The 15517-nt window shown below is 44.0% G+C and overlaps 2 protein-coding genes across 4 annotated transcripts in view; both read right to left on the bottom strand.

Moving 5' to 3' along the window:
- Positions 1 to 19: 19 nt before the first annotated feature.
- On the bottom strand, positions 20 to 8335 carry KLHL11 (kelch like family member 11). The gene is made up of 2 exons (XM_090044422.1): positions 7836 to 8335; positions 20 to 5431 (listed from the first exon to the last, which is right to left on the bottom strand). Exons 1-2 carry the CDS (start codon positions 8333 to 8335, stop codon positions 3850 to 3852), a joined length of 2082 nt encoding a protein of 693 aa, XP_089900548.1. The 3' UTR covers positions 20 to 3849.
- Positions 8336 to 10134: 1799 nt separating this feature from the next.
- Positions 10135 to 15517, bottom strand: part of ACLY (ATP citrate lyase) — a 56884-nt gene continuing 51501 nt past the window's right edge. For all 3 annotated transcript variants that reach the window (XM_090044418.1, XM_090044421.1, XM_090044419.1), the window contains 7 exons: positions 14909 to 15063; positions 14412 to 14562; positions 13592 to 13735; positions 12798 to 12911; positions 12220 to 12302; positions 11845 to 11921; positions 10135 to 11017 (listed from right to left, as the gene is read on the bottom strand). In XM_090044418.1, coding sequence (XP_089900544.1) covers positions 10923 to 11017; positions 11845 to 11921; positions 12220 to 12302; positions 12798 to 12911; positions 13592 to 13735; positions 14412 to 14562; positions 14909 to 15063 — 819 coding nt within the window. In that variant the 3' untranslated portion in view covers positions 10135 to 10922. The remainder of the gene's footprint in view (positions 11018 to 11844; positions 11922 to 12219; positions 12303 to 12797; positions 12912 to 13591; positions 13736 to 14411; positions 14563 to 14908; positions 15064 to 15517) is intronic.

The raw sequence follows: 15517 nt of genomic DNA, 5'->3' as shown, positions 1-15517 counted from the left end.
ACAAACACATGATACAAAACAGTGATAAAGAAATAAAAGGTTTATTTTATACTTTATTCCAACAAAACATTAGTACAGTATATTTAGCGTGAACTTTATTACAAGGTCTTTTGTTTCAAACAGTCTTATACAAACACTTCTTTACGTTACTGGGACGGATGTCATTCTTCCCAGTACAGGAGGTACTACTTATTCAAGCAACTAGCAGAAACCTCCAGCAAGACTGATAGAAAAGTACAGCTGCCTATAAGTCTTGTGATCCACAGTGACATGGACCCACTAAAGAATCTGACTGTTAACCATCTTCAAACATCTAGCAATTTCTACGATTTAAATTCATATTACAGATAAGATTACATTCTCAGGAGTGCCTGTATTAAAAGACTTCCACAAACTCATAACATTTGAAAAATGATTGTGTTCTAGCATACTGAATGCGCCTGAAAATAAAACTAAGTCACACTTAGTCACACTTAGTCAGCTCATTTTAACTGGGTCCTTTGCAAATCATTCTGATGCTAAAGGATGTTACTACAGTTTCTAGTTAAAAGGCTCTTAAATTTTGTTAATCTGCAATCTTTGCTTAAACACAGACTGAAACAATCATGGTTCCTGTCTGTCATTCACTGTAATGGAAAAAAATGAAATGGGGATATCAACAATAAGCAGCTGTAGTATCTTAATCGATCCCCATTCAGAAGGTTCTGAATAGCTACTAAGAAAGATGGTATGCATTCTGAATTTTGGAGTAGTTTCTCATGGACTTGTTTGAGCAGGAGCTTTGTTAAAAATACATATAAAATAGCTTATTAAAGAGGCTATTCGGGCTGTTATAAAATACTGTGTATGCACATGGCACCTAGAGATGATTATATATATTGTCAGTCTAGTGCTGGTCAGAGATTTACCATACTTCACTAGCAGTATGAACATAAAGATAGGACAGGACATGCATTTCATGGCACATTTATGACAGCTAAAAGTGTATGATTGTCTGAACACATGGGAGTCTGATCATTCCTTCCACTGTTTTTCTCTTTAAATTTCTTACATTAAAAATTCAACACAGATGTAAGACTTGTCAGAAGTTAACCAGTCACTAACCATAGCAGAGCAGTCCCCAGACTTTTCTTATGGGAATACTTCACACGTACCACCATGCTGCACTAATCAAAGGCTACAAGGAGCTTGTTAAATGGTTGACAGGTTAGTGGACTAAGCTACATCCAGTCAATACACATTTAAGTTTTTCAAACATCTACATGGTGAAAATGGGTAGTTAGGCCTTTTGGTTAAAGGTAACATGCAATAAAAATTGGTCCACTTAAAATCAAGGTAAAGAAACCTATTTAAAAAGGAACAATTCCCTGGGAATTGGCATAGCAAAAGCTAGAGTGAAGCTGACTGTGCACTGTTGTATCCACCACTCACCATGCAAACTGAACACACAAGGAGGTAAGATAAAGTGCATCATTTACATAATTGACCATGGCTGGCATTCACAAGTTAAACCACCCTATCATTATTTTCAGATCTTCTTTTAAGAAAAATGCCTCTAGCAAAATGGTAAAATGATACAAAACCCAAAATTTATTTCATTAAAAGTAAAAATAGTTAAACTTTAAATTTTACCCAAAAATACTGCAACAGGTTGGCTTCTGTATCCTTTAACTTGGATGAACCTACAGTGATATGCAATCAAGTATTTAGTTCAGATTCAAATTCAAATGATATTACTGGATTTCTTATTTCCCAAATGCCTTATTAATTCTGTGGAGACCCCATTATAATTAGCATCTTACCAAATAAGTCTGTGCAGTTTCGCAAACCTACCACTTCTGAATGTCAGCCTTAAAAAACCTGAATAAGTTAACTAGTTCCTCTTTTAAACAAGCTAGGCCAGCCTTGCAAAATTCTACTGCTTTTGAAGAGTAGCTTGACAGCCAAATGAAATAACACTGTAACAGCAGGTGACTAGATGGGGTCTTTGGCTATTACATTTTCACAAAGATTTTTACAAGACTGGACCATTCTGAATATTATACCAAGGCAAGTTATCTGTACAAAAATGTCCATGTGGATTGCAAGATGAAATATTAGGGGACATGAGCAAGTCAGAAAAAACTATGCACATCATGCAGTTGAAACACTTACCCAACGTTTCAGATATGACCTAGGTTGCCTGCTGAATTGGAAAACGAGATACATCAGTTGAGAACGTTAAACAATTTAAGAAGGCCAAAATGTTTACAAGTGCTTTCTACAGCAGCTGCCCACATTTAAGACACTAGCAACACCACCACAAACAGAAGCCTGTAAGAAGCCTTTTTTCCAGCAGTGTTAGTCTATGCAAACTTTTAGAACATCCTGGTTTTCCCCTACCTTTCCCTTCCCTAAGATCCTGAGTTAGACTGAAAGCAGAAAACTGGAACAGTCAAAAAAAGGGAAGGACTGGGAAGAAGATGAGGTAAGAAGAAAGCACAGAACCCACAAGTAATAAACTGAGAAGCTTTCTGGAGTTCTTCAGAGAAGTGAGAAGGGGAATGGAGTGCCCAATGGAACAGCTATTTATTGGCAGCTCTATCCCCCTGGAACAGTGCTAAATACTTTCCTTAGAGCACATTACGGGCACTGATTTATGTAAAATCAATTCAGAACTTAAAAAAAAAAATTAAATACCCTTATTTCACCACAAGCAGCTATATGCTGCAACACAATATGCAGGAAAATTGCTGAAAGCTTCCCATCAGCGTTTACATTAAAAGCTATTATTCTACATCAACCAAAAACATAAATGCTAATTTCTGAAGAAACGGTGTGGCATGGCTAGTTTAAACCTAAAGGGAGAATATCTTGAAGGCAAAGGAGTACTGATTGTCAAAGGCAGGCTGGATACAGGTTCACATTTTTTAAAATTAAATATCAACTAGAATTAAGTGTGTGCTACGTTTGGAAAAAAGTTTCAAGTAGCAAGTCTTTAATATAGTGCTGTGAAATAATTCTGCTCTCAGTAATTCCCAATTTCCACAGAGATTTCAGAAGTGGAAAGTTAGTCTGAACTGTTGAAAATTTTACTATTTTCATTCATTTATTCAGGCTGATTGTTTACTCAAGTTTCTCATGAATCTGCTTAAAAACCCAAAAACCAGAGGCATCTCCAGATAACACCTGGAATGATTTTACTGCCTCGTATCTGCTGTTTTAACAAGTTTCTGATCTACCAATCATCTCCAAGTAAGCTCTGTAGCATTTCTACAATATACAGATAAAATACTAAATACATATAGAAACATCCTGATGCCATTTTATAAAGAAAGATTGTGCTTTACATTTTATATGCAAGTATTCCTAAACTATTGCACATGCCTCCAACTTTGGAGAGCTAAGTGCATAGAAACCAACTGTATGTGAAGGTTAGCTGCTCATGAAAGAATCTAAAGGAATATCAATAATGTAAGTGCAAATAAAATTAATGCTTCAAGCACACATCCAAATGAAAGGAGGGAGGGCCAGGGGAAGAGTCTGCAAAGAAAATTAGCAGGTTCCACATTTTTAAAGTGTCAGGGATACATTTCACATATCCCCTTAATGGGAAACTAGCTATCCTGAGCTACCTTATGCTTGTTTCAACAATATAGAGGTCTCTAGACATGTTAACTGCTTGTCATCATTAACGTTGACACTTCTTAATCCTCAGTACTTAAATACAAATTATGGATGCTGCTTTCATGCACCAAACCAAGCCAATTCAGTTACCAACATCCTAATGTATTGTAGCAATGTACTGAGCCTTACAAAACTGACAGCATATTTCTTAACCAAGGCAAATTAAAACAAGCGATCTTTGAGTTAGCACTCAATCTGAGAGCGTGGCATTCTTCGCAGGCTTAAAGAATGGCGGTGTATTTCCTGCATCTGCCTTCTCCTATCTTTCTGCCACATCAAGTTTGGTGGCATAGGGTACTTTTGGGTTCCATGCAGGCATCTGAATGGGATTCTCACATGGCAGGCTGTTGCTCTACAGCGAGGCTGTGGCATGGGAGGGAGAAGCATCCACCGCTTTCTCTCAGCACAGTAGCGATAGGCCTCTTTCCTGTATTGCTTGTCTATATCATCACTGTTCTTCCACCCACCGATGATGAAAACATCATCTTTATAATAACAAATAGCTGCCCCTTCAATACTGAGGACCTCTGGAGGTAAGCTTTCAAGGATCTCGTCAGATGGTCTGCTAGAGATTTTTTTTTTAGCCTCTTCATTATCAATAGGGTAACTCTTGGGGCAGCAGGACGCAGTGTGGTAGAAGTTTGTGTTGGCAACAGACATCTGGAAAGAGCAATAGTTATCAATGAGGGGCAGAGATTCTACATCTTGCCACTGCCTTGTTTCAGTGTCATAGCGGATGATGACTGCCCTTAGACCATCTTCATTATCACTGTCAACTGGCGTGCGAGCAGCAATGTAAACAAATCTATCTTCTATGGCCACTGCTTTGACATCACGAAGAATCTTTGGTGCAGACTCCAGGTTGTGCCATTTGTCTTGCTCAGGATTGTAAACAGTTACATCTTTAAAGCCAGGACTGAAGTTGCCATGCCCACCAATGCTGTACAAGTTTCCCCTGACTTCAGTTAGTCCAAAAGAATGCTTTCTCATTATTAAGTTAGAGACTTGCTCCCAGATATTTCTGTTTGGGTTGTACCTTTCCACAGTCTTTGCAAATCCTGGTTCCATGGAGCCAGCCACATAGACATAAGATTCTGTAATGGCAACAGCATGTCCATCGAGATGATTATGTACGTGTGGTAAGTTTACCCACCTATCTTCATCAATGAAATAACCTACACACTCACTTAAGTAATCTCCTCCCTCAGACACACCACCAATCACCATGATGACATCCATGTTTTGCCCATAGCGAGGCAACAAGGCTACAGGACAAGCAGAATGTTGCAAGTTACCAGACTGCAAGTTCTCAGACCTCAGAGCATGACTTTCCACAGCTTCAGACACTAATTTAAGACAAGCTTCATTACTGAACACCAGCTTTTCAGATTTGACATGACGGGTCAGGTAAGTGGGTTTAATCTGAGACAACCTAAGCAATTTAAAGAGTTCTTCGAAGTACCTCTCTCTTTCATCAGGATTCCTCTGAACCCACTTTAACACTGTCTCAAAAAGAACTTCTTCTGAGTCCACTGTGATTTCCAAGTCAGAAAGCCAGTCTCGAATGAGGTGAAATGGTAAGGTGTAAAACTCTTCATCTTGGATAACTCTGAAGAAATTCCTCCTTATCATGTCCGCAGCTTTCAGAGCAAGCTGACTCAGGGAATACATATGAGCCAAGCTATGAATAGCTACACAGTTGGAAAGATTTAGCTTTTTCTTCAGAAACTCTCCACAAAAGTCCTTTAACCGGGTCAATAAAAACCTTAAGAGCAAACAAAGACAAGTTAAGACACCAAATGTGGGACAAGCAGGTTGAAGTCCTGTCATTTACCTTTAAGAATAATTTATATTGCAAGACAGCTAAGTTCTTAATATACACACTTATTCCTTATACAGCTTTCAGCAGCTCCTTTTAAACATCTTCTAACCAATACAGGTATTCATAGATTTCAAGCCAAGTTCAGATAATGACTCCTTTTATTTGCACCAATAAAGATTTTTTAGGTTGATACTGATGGCCCATTATTAACGAGCCAGAACAGCCAATACCGATCTGACTGCTGATACAGGTTTCCTTCACTTTATGCGCAAATTCACTCTTATGCAGTGACACTTTTTATATCGAAAATTGTTACATGCAAGGCAAATTCACTCTTATGTGATCAGTGTGGTGGAAGCCTGCAGTCAGCTGCTTTGTGTGGTGCATTGTGGGAGTGATACACACCAAAATAGAGTCTCCTGTGTGGATCTGTGCTCCTCAGTCACTGTAACATGCATAATGGGGATGGCAACTGCAGAAATGGATGTTGGCAAGTCCCAAAATTGTCTTGTAAAAGTGTCAGAAGTGGGTCTGGGGGTCAGTACAGTTGAGGTCTTGGAACATATTCCTATTTGTTGCATTATAAAGTGGGTTCACTTTATGCAAATTCGAGTTATGTGCTGTTTCACAGGAACGCATGTACTGCATAAAGTGAGGGAAACCTGTACTCCGCCTGGGACCTCGGAGAGCAGCATTGAGTTGGTAAGTCCATTCAAGGAAAGGGGTGGCAGGGAAGAGGGAAAGAGCATAGGGGGTCAGACTGAGGCCCCCACAGTGAGGGAGGGAATGGGGCTGAGGCAGGGACAGGGTGTGGGACGGAACTGTGAGCAGCTTGTCTGGAGGGTCCAGGGTGGGTGGCTCCAGCCGCTGCATGCACCCTTAGGGAGGTATGTGCCCGCCAATTCTGTGAGGGCAAGCTGCCACTGCAGGCTGGGGCTTGGGGCAACACTGGGCTCTTCCCAGCAGGGGGGTTGGGCTAGGGCTGCACTCAGGCATGCAGCAGTGACACTGGAAGGCGGAGCTACAGGGGAGGGGGTTACAGCAAATTTTGGGGTGGCTGTAACACCCTCACCCGAGTAACCCCACGCCCAGCGCCGCAGCCGCCTACCCCAAGCACAGCCCTGGCCCAACCCCCCCTGCCAGGAAGGGCCCAGTGCTGCTCCAGCCCGCAGCAGCAGCAGCCCATCTTCTCCCTACGCGCAGATCCAGGGGGCACATAACCCCCACCATGCCTGCCTTGGGATGTGCACAGCAGCAGGAGCTTCCCCCTCCTCTCTGCACCCCCTGGATGAGCCATTCATGGCTCCAACCTGTGCCCCAGCTAAGCAGCACCAGCCCCCGTTTCAGCCCCACTCCTTTACTGGGGGGGCCTCTATCTGCCCCTCCCCACGTTATCTTCCCTTCCCCTTCCCCCCAACAGACTTACCAGCAAGACACTGCCTTCCAAGCTGCCAGGCTGGCTGCATTTATGCTGCAGCTGTGTGCACGCACGCAACATTTATCAGCAACATTATTGGCCACATCAGCCAAAAACAGCTGATTGTTGATAATGTCATTTTCCTTTCATAAGTGTGGATCTGATATGGATCAATGTATTGGTGCACCTCTAACCTTTAATCAGCAATTTACAAATCTAATAAAAGCAAGGAACATCAGTTACATCAATAGATTTTGCTTAAGGGGTCTCTAATCAGTTGACTCCACTGTTGTGGATGATCTCTGTGGGAGATGAAGTTAGGCTGCTAAATCCCCAAAAGGCAAAGCCCTCGCAAAAGCTTTAGAGCCTAAAAATCCTGCACATAGAGCATGCCCACCCCACCAAAAAGAAAAAAAATCCCTGAAAAAGCCACAACAAAATAGCCAACACAAAAACAACAAAAACACAACCCCTATCAGCAAGGAACCCTTCACCTGCAAGGCACCCAGAATAAAATACGAGGCAGAAAAAGGATACGTGCCCAGTACTTCAGGGTAAGTTCTGGAACTGGGGAAAGGGTGCAGACAGAAGGAGCACAGCAAATAGAGACATGCCTGGCTGTTTCCAATCCACAGTGGCACCCTCTGTCTGCCCCAGCCACACCCACTGCCTTGCTGGCACCCACAGTCCTTCCAGCTCCAACCCCACCCCCCAGCTGGGGTCTATGGGGACCCTTTCCTGCCCACAGACCCACTCGCTTACATACCAGCTCCCACCTCCCCCGCTCAACCCTGGCTGCTCTCTCCTCTCATCTGCTGCCTCAGACCCTTGGAGTAAGCCCCTGCCGTTTCATCCCCCCCCCCAACCACACCCCACTACCGGCTCTCTCCCACCCCCAGCACCTAACTCCCGCAGGCCCGCCTGCCTCACCTGTCCGCCATCTCCAACACCTCGTGCACGTTGCCGGGGCTGACACAGATGGTGCCTGTGTACATGAAGCCTACCACTGCTTCCACTGTCTCCGGGTCGGGGCCCCCCTCCGAGCTCCACTTGCGCAGCTCCACGCGACCCGAGCGCGACTCGGCGAAGCCGCCCGACAGCAGCGGTTCGAAGTAGTCGGTGGCGGCCGCCAGCACAGAGCGGTGTGCGCGCACCTCGAGGGGCGCCGCCTCCCGGGCCCCGCCGCCGAAGGCCAGCGTGATGTCGCAGTACAGGCCTTGGCGCCGCTGCTCGTTCTGCCGCCAGGCCAGCTCCGTGCAGTGCGCCGGGCACACGAACTCCTCCACCTCTGCCTCCCCGCCTGCCCCCCCCTCCACTGCCGCCGCCCCCCCACCCTCGGCGCCCGAATCGTCTCCGGCCGGCCCCGGCGGCGGCGGCCCCGGCCCCGGCAGCCCCGGGAGGGTCTGAGGCGAGGCCGAGGCCGCCGCCATCTTGCTCCCGCCGCTAACTGCTCCCGGAACGGAAGCGGAAGCGGGCTAGACAAGACGCATGCGCGCAGAAAGAAGGAGGGGGCGGGGGAGAGAGACGTTAAGCCAGGAAGACCCGGGGTGCAGGACGGTAGAAGGGCCGGGGGAACTCAGGCGCGAGCGTGCCATTATGCGCATGCGCGCGCGAGTCGGGAGGGGCGGTGGCTCCGCTCGGAACATAGAGCATGGCGCGCGAAAGTGGAGCCGAGCCGCCCCGGGCCAAACTGCGGCTGCTGGTCCGCGTTGGGCGGAAATGCATTTAAGCCCTATTTTTTGTGGGCATTTATTTGACAAACAGAAGCTTTATTGACTACAAAACATTTACTAAACACCAACCAATTTATTAACTGAGGCTGTTAGAATACAAGTAGGTCACTCCACTGGGATTACTAAGGCTGGGTGTGTTAATGCATCTCCTGTCTGCTTTACAGGGTCAGAGAGAGTCACACAGATTACTGCTCGACAGTTTCCATCCAACAGCCAGGCTCTGCGTGGCAGAATCGCTACTGTAGCCTCGAGAGTCCCCAGGACCTCTGCCTCAGCCTCCCCTACCACAGTCCAGGCAACTTGCCATGCACCAAAGTGCATGTGGCATAACCAGTCCCTGGGGCCAAGTAGTGGTGGTGCAAGCTGTGCTGTGGCTACTTGTCCCTGGGAAACCAAAATCCATGCTTGTGTGGATGTGGCTAAGAAGCCCAGTCTTAAGTTGTGTTCTCTCTGTTAGCAAATGGTCCTTCCATTGTTTTCTCAAAATCCATTAGAGCACCTCTGGATTCATATTACAAAGAAGGTACATCAAGTTCAAGGGTGGCTTGCCAGCTCTCAGTATTTGTGAGTCTCCCAGACCCCCTCTATCCTGTTGCTTTGGGATCCACTTGGTGGAACAGCACTTGCTAGCTAGCATCTGGCACAGGTGACAGGAACTACCTATCAAAGCTCATATACACTTTTCCCCTGTAATTTCACAAAACAGCCTGGTCTCAAGCCTCTGAGATCAGTCTTGAACCCTATTACCCCCAATTTCACATGCTCCCTCTGCCTTTCATCTTGGCAAGGATTTTTATGGGTAATATTTTACTGGACTAACTGCATAGACAGAATCAGGTTAGACAACCTTTTGATTTGGTAGGATAGCGACTTGATTAAGATGGCTTGGAAAATCCACCAAGTTTACCTGGTTTTGCTGGTCTTTTGTTTACATGAAATAACTTCACACTGGTTGATTTAGACATGATATGACCATTAATGCAAAATACTTGAATGCCCTATTTTTGCTGAAATATTATTGGTACAGCTATACCCATTTCTTTATTAGCAGACTACTAAACACATAAATGTTAAATCTCTTTTCACTTAGAACTTGACAGATGCTGTCACGCCAACAGGGTTTCTGGTGGGTTTAGCCAAGTACTTTCCCACTCCCATGGTATCTGAACACCTACACATGATACAATTAACCTTTTATGACTTCTAGCATTTTGTTATGTATTCACACTCCATATTTCAAAAGCAGCCAGTTTTTTTTGTGCATCTACTTGGAGGGACATTGGGCTTGATCTTCAGAAGTCAAATTAGATCTGAAAACAATAGAAGTGGCTCAGCATTTCTGCTAGTGAGACCCAAAGAAAAAGTAGAAATTTTAAACCTGTGGCATGCAAGTTAACTGCTGTTTTAAAATGAAGCGGTCCATTTCCTTATAGAAAGAAACTTGTTTGCACAGAAGCTAAGATGCCTGCACTAAGAAAATACAAAATCCAGCTAAACATGATTACTGTACTGTTTATTTGTGTTAGATTCCAGTAATACAGACACAGTCGGGTGCTGAAGTTGTGATTAAGGCTATAATTAGTTGCCCAAAGAACACACATGTTGCATATGCAAACAATGTAGTGGTGGGCCAAATGTTTTCTGTAACAGTAAATTTGATGGTAAATGACAAGTTGGTTGCATAAATACAGAGAATAGAATACAGGTAGTTTCACAGTCTTAACAACAGGATATGTTACAACTTTACATTTTAATTTACTACAACAGGGTTTGAAGAGCATTGGCTATAAAAATCAGCAGTGGTCCCACCATCAAGGATATGATCAAACTGTGGGGGTGAACACAGCAAACTGAAAAACAACCTAAAAAGGAATCCCAACTCACAGCTGATGGGGACAATATTCTTTAGGTTTTGGTTCCTCTTTTTGTCGGAATGGAAACAAGCTTATTCGTGGAGTCGAGAGAAGCTGTGCCCACGAGCAAAAAAATGAAAACCTTAAAACCTCAGCAGAACACTGAAAATAAAACAAGAATAGAATAATAAAAAAGGGGGGGGGAGACAGTTCAGCTGCTTCCACCTATTAAATATAGCAGGTAGCATACGGAGTATCCCAAGTTTTGGTTTTTATTTGTATAAGTTTCTATGCTTGTAAGACAGCTGCTTTGAACACAACAGTTCGTGATTTCTATACACTAAAGGCTTTTACATTGAAATCCATTGACAGCTGTCCTCTATGCACAACTAGCTTCTCTAGGGAATGGTTTCAGGCCATGCTACTGACCATCACATAGTCATGTGCTCTGGTAGAACGTAGGAGATGTCGTCCCACGGATGACGATACAGACCTTGCTTCAGCCTCTTCTGATCCAGGTAGTGTCCTAAAATGAAAGCATCTTTTAAAAACACACAGCTTATATAAAAACACTGTCCATTGCTTCCAGACTGACTCTTCCTTGAAAACTGTTGTTCCTTCCTGACCTGATACAACTGTCATCTTAAGTCTGAAACTCAAGATCTATCTACTCTTTTCTAGGAGGCACAGCAAATGTGTGTCCGTTGCCTATTTTAATTTTAGGTGCAGTACTTGGTCACAGACAGTAGCATTAGGCTGGCTAGCATAATGATGTTGCAAGGTGGCATAAGTTCAGAGAAATTTCAAATGGAGCAAAAAACCCCAAAAAAGCAAAACACACAACCCCTCCCCCCAGTAAAAAGCCTTGCAAAGCCCTCAAGTTCTTTTTATCTGCCAGGACTAGTGTTTTCCAGGCTCTTCCTTGTAACAGAAAGAAATAGCTAGAAAATGCTCCAGTCACTGAATCAGAAGTAATGAGATGTGCATTAGCACACAGAGAATCTGTCTTGCGTGGTCACTGGTAGCTATACAAATGGTGCTGGTGAGCCAGAACAGTCAGTTTCATTCTGTTAGGGCAGAGATGTACTTGAAAGATATGCAGTTAACTCCACAGGGATAGGCAACATCCTTACTAATCATTCAAAAGTGGCTCACTAACTGTAAGAAATGGTATTGACATGATCCCAGCTGGTTATCCTGTGCTGGAAAATGTGATTGATTCACCACAAGCAGTTAACACTGGCGTGAATAAAAGGATGGAGGTGAGAGGCATGTCTTAAATGTCTTTTTGTGGTGGTGGTGCTAGTGAGGAACCTCAGCAGTGGGGGCTTTGGGTAGAGATGGGAAACTTACCAATGAACCCCATACTCCTGCCCAGAACAAAGATGCCATTGAGTGCTCCTATGTCAATATATTCATCTGCTTCTTCTCTGCAACAAAAACGTAAGTGTTCTTTACTAATAGGGTAGTTGGTATGATGGATCTCACAGAACTCTGAATCAGTCCCAGTGCAAAAAAAAAAAAAAAATCAAAAAAAAAATCACTGCTTAGTTTTCCTGGAAACCTTCCTTCAAGGGCCCAGGATACTGCATGGTGCCTTGTTTTGCAATATCTTTGTGAAATTCCAGCCCCTCTGAAGTTGACTGTAAAGCTTTTATCACTTCAGTAGGATCATACTGACACCCTCCCTCCATGTATGACAGCCAGAGAAGATATTTTGGTGTTTACCGAGTGAAGGTTCCGCAGGTCCTGAGTACATCAACAAAGGCCACTCCAATAAAGCCATCCACATTCAGAATAAGATTTGGTTTCTGAAAAAGCAGAACAGCCACCCCCAAATATAAGTTAACAACAATGATAACTTGCAAGTTGCACCTTTGAGGGTGCTGCAGAGAGGCTGCAAGCAATATAGGACACCCGGCAGCTTAGGAACCACACTAATCTGACTGAAGGGATCTGTTGTTTGCATGAGGCTTTGCTCAGTTCATGCTAGAGTTCTGCCAGGAGCCAGCAATTTTAGGAGGCTACAAATGCAAACTGCAGACATGCAGTAGAAGCTAGGTGGACTCTTGTAGGCTACGACTGGTGGCGTATGAAGATCATTTCTCCCAAAGCATAAGCAGTGTAGCTGGCTCTGGTCCTACTATGTCTGCTTTGGGTTTGTTTTTGGGGTTTTGTTTGTTTGTTTTAGTTAAAGCCAAAATATCTCACCCCTTCCCTAATAAAATACAGCCTCAACCTCCCTGACAATTCTGAGAGAGTTTTTATCAAGTAACTGAACTTAAAAATACAGGCTGGTGTTTTACCTTGGAAGTTGTAATTTTCTCTACTTCAAGTGCATAGTCCAGCAATGGGGTAGCAGGGAAGTGCTGTTTCACAAAGTCCTTGAGAATCTGAACCCTCATGTCAGGGTTATTTATCTGCAAATTTAAAGCAGGTTGCATGTACATCTGGCAGTTGTGTGAAATAAAAGGACATGTCCAGTTGCGCCCAGCACCTCAAACCAGCCCCTCAACTGAGGCCCAGTTAATGTTTTGTTCCCAAGGGCTTTAAAAATATTTGCATATTTAAATTTGTTACACCTATCTAACAGAGGCAGAGGGATGGTGAACACAAAATACTCAACTGTACAACATCAAAATTCTTATTGAACAGGGCTAAATCCTTTCTGCAGATGCAGCAGCTAGTTCTCCAAATACCACCCAAAAGTGTCAGCAATAAGCCTCAAGGAACAGAAGATTAACTGCTTCTCAAACCTTCCATCTCTCTTTCATATTTTCTTCTATTCCTTTCCCAAAGGCAAAAGCCCACCCCTTTGCTTTAACTAAGGGGTGCCAAAGAGAGCTTGCAGAGCCATTTCACTTGGCCCAAAGGAGTTTTAGAGGGGCAGGAATTTGGAGGTAGGGTTCACCACTGAATTCTCAGATACATATCTCAGTTGGGGATCTGTGCCAACAGAGAGCAGGGAGAGAGGGGATGAGCAACAGCTGTATTAACTCCAGTGCCACCACCACTGAGTCTGGATCCAGCTTGTAAGGCTTCTCATGGTCCAGATCCAGCCTGGGGGCCCTGCTTTAACTGAACTATACAGGTAACTTACCGATTTGACCCTGTGGCCAATGCCCATGATCAGTTTCCCTTCTTTCTTCATCTTGTTTACAAACTCCATGGGGATGATGCCACTGTCAAAGGCTTTACTGAACATCTTAGCTGCTGCATCCAATGCACCGCCAAACCGGTCTCCCTGGGCCCAACATATAACAAACTGAACTACAGCAAAGACTTCTACCGCGACAGGTTAAAGCAGATGCAAGGAGACTCTTTCACATAATACTCCCAGCAACAAAATGGGCAAATTAGACTACACAGGGGCTTATAATAAAGCACCAGTTGACAGTTATTCGTCAGGTATAACACAAGTAGAGAGGGAGAAAGGACACTTTTAGGGACAAAAGGCAATTCAAGTCTGAGGCCTGTTTCCTTCTTGGTCTCCCATTAATTCCAGTGAAAAGTGACTAGTTTGCTGCTCAATTAATTGGGGTTTGTGACATGAACACTTGCCCACTGCAAAGCAAATCCAGACCTGCCCAAATCACTTCACAAAAGGGGGCACCAACTTTTGAGTTGATACTCCCGTGGGATGGATTTAAAACACAGAGCTAAAGAGGATCAGGGATGCACACATTTTCCAGCAGCTCTTAACTTGATCAGATCATTTCCTACTCTACTGCTCCTTAGAACTGGATTTAGCATAAAGCTACTGATTCCATCAATGAGAAAGCAAGCAGGGCATGAACTTATCTATGGCAGTGGGACAAAACCACGTGTTGACCTACTGTCAGGTGATGTTACTAGGGACTGCAAATATTAGATTGAGTTATAGAGAGGGAGACTAAAGCTCTCAGATATTCAATACTTACAATGGTGAGAAGGCCCGAGGTGAGACTAGAGACAAGATCTTTCCCAGCTCTTGCACAGACAATGGTGTTGTGGGCTCCCGATACAGCAGGCCCATGATCCGCTGTTACCATCAAACACATCTCTATAAACTGACAGGCATACTTTGGTAACCTGGGGGAAAAAGGGGTGAAACGATTAACAAGAACAAACATGGATGGACTATACAGCTGTTTCACGCCGCAAAAGAATCTCTCCACCCATCCACTTAAACGATGTTTAACAGGGTTCTAGTTGGGAAGGATTTTTTCCAAAGCTCCACCAGGTGGAATTCCCTCCCTCAAGGACACCTCCCCACAAAGTCAAATACTGTGCAGATGGATGTGAAATGCTAATATGGTGTCAGCAGGATACTGGAATGGCATTAATAAGGAGAAGGATTTTGTCTGGGCTTAATGCAATTAAAACACAAGCTAAAATCAAGTTGCACAAGTCAGCAGCACCCAAAGAGCTGCCTTACCTTCTCTGAAACCAGAGCAAGCCCAGGACCCCACCAATTCCCATCTCCTCCTTGAAGACTTCAGTGATGGGCATCCCAGCATAGATCAGCTCCTGGCCCCTCTCATCACAAATGCTGGTCATGAAAGATGCTGGCTTCCGGATCAGACCTAGTTCCTGAAAAAAGTATGACAGGAACACTCAGACAATCCACCTTCTGTCATTAAATCAAACTGTTCCCCAAATGACAGCATCAGGACTGCTCTTTCACTAACGCTGATAACTGAATTAAGGTAAGATATAAAAGCTCTTTTTTTGTTCATTTCAGAACAGGTCAATGGATATTTGCCTGCACCTTTTCTGCCTCAGCTGCTATCTAGCTATTTTTCTTGATGCCTTTCCACCATGTCAGGGTTTGCATCTTCCAGTGAGTTGGCCAGATTTTTAACTACTATTTGGTGAAATTCAAGCCAGACTTGTCACAGGCCAAAGAACAACTTGAAAACAGAGGCTCCAGGTTAAGGATTCAAGAACAGGCCAATCTTTTTTGTAAAAGAGCTAAGTTAGAGACACGAGGCAACCACTCTGGCAAACAATGCTACTGACAGCAGTGGCAGATCCATGTTCACAT

This window comes from Crocodylus siamensis, chromosome 4 (genome assembly GCF_052110815.1).
Source record: "Crocodylus siamensis isolate JL-2025a chromosome 4, ASM5211081v1, whole genome shotgun sequence".
NCBI classification, from domain to species: Eukaryota; Metazoa; Chordata; order Crocodylia; family Crocodylidae; genus Crocodylus; species Crocodylus siamensis.
Note: the sequence above shows the minus strand (reverse complement) of the source record. Positions and strands in the feature narration are given on the sequence as shown.

What these genes read in the sequence shown, in the direction of transcription:
- KLHL11 (XM_090044422.1), bottom strand. Translation starts at nt 8,335, where the DNA reads ATGGCGGCGGCCTCGGCCTCGCCTCAGACCCTCCCGGGGCTGCCGGGG. An exon ending in GTGTTGGAGATGGCGGACAG is followed by an intron (nt 5,432 to 7,835) that starts GTGAGGCAGGCG and finishes TTTGCTCTTAAG; the next exon opens with GTTTTTATTGACCCGGTTAA.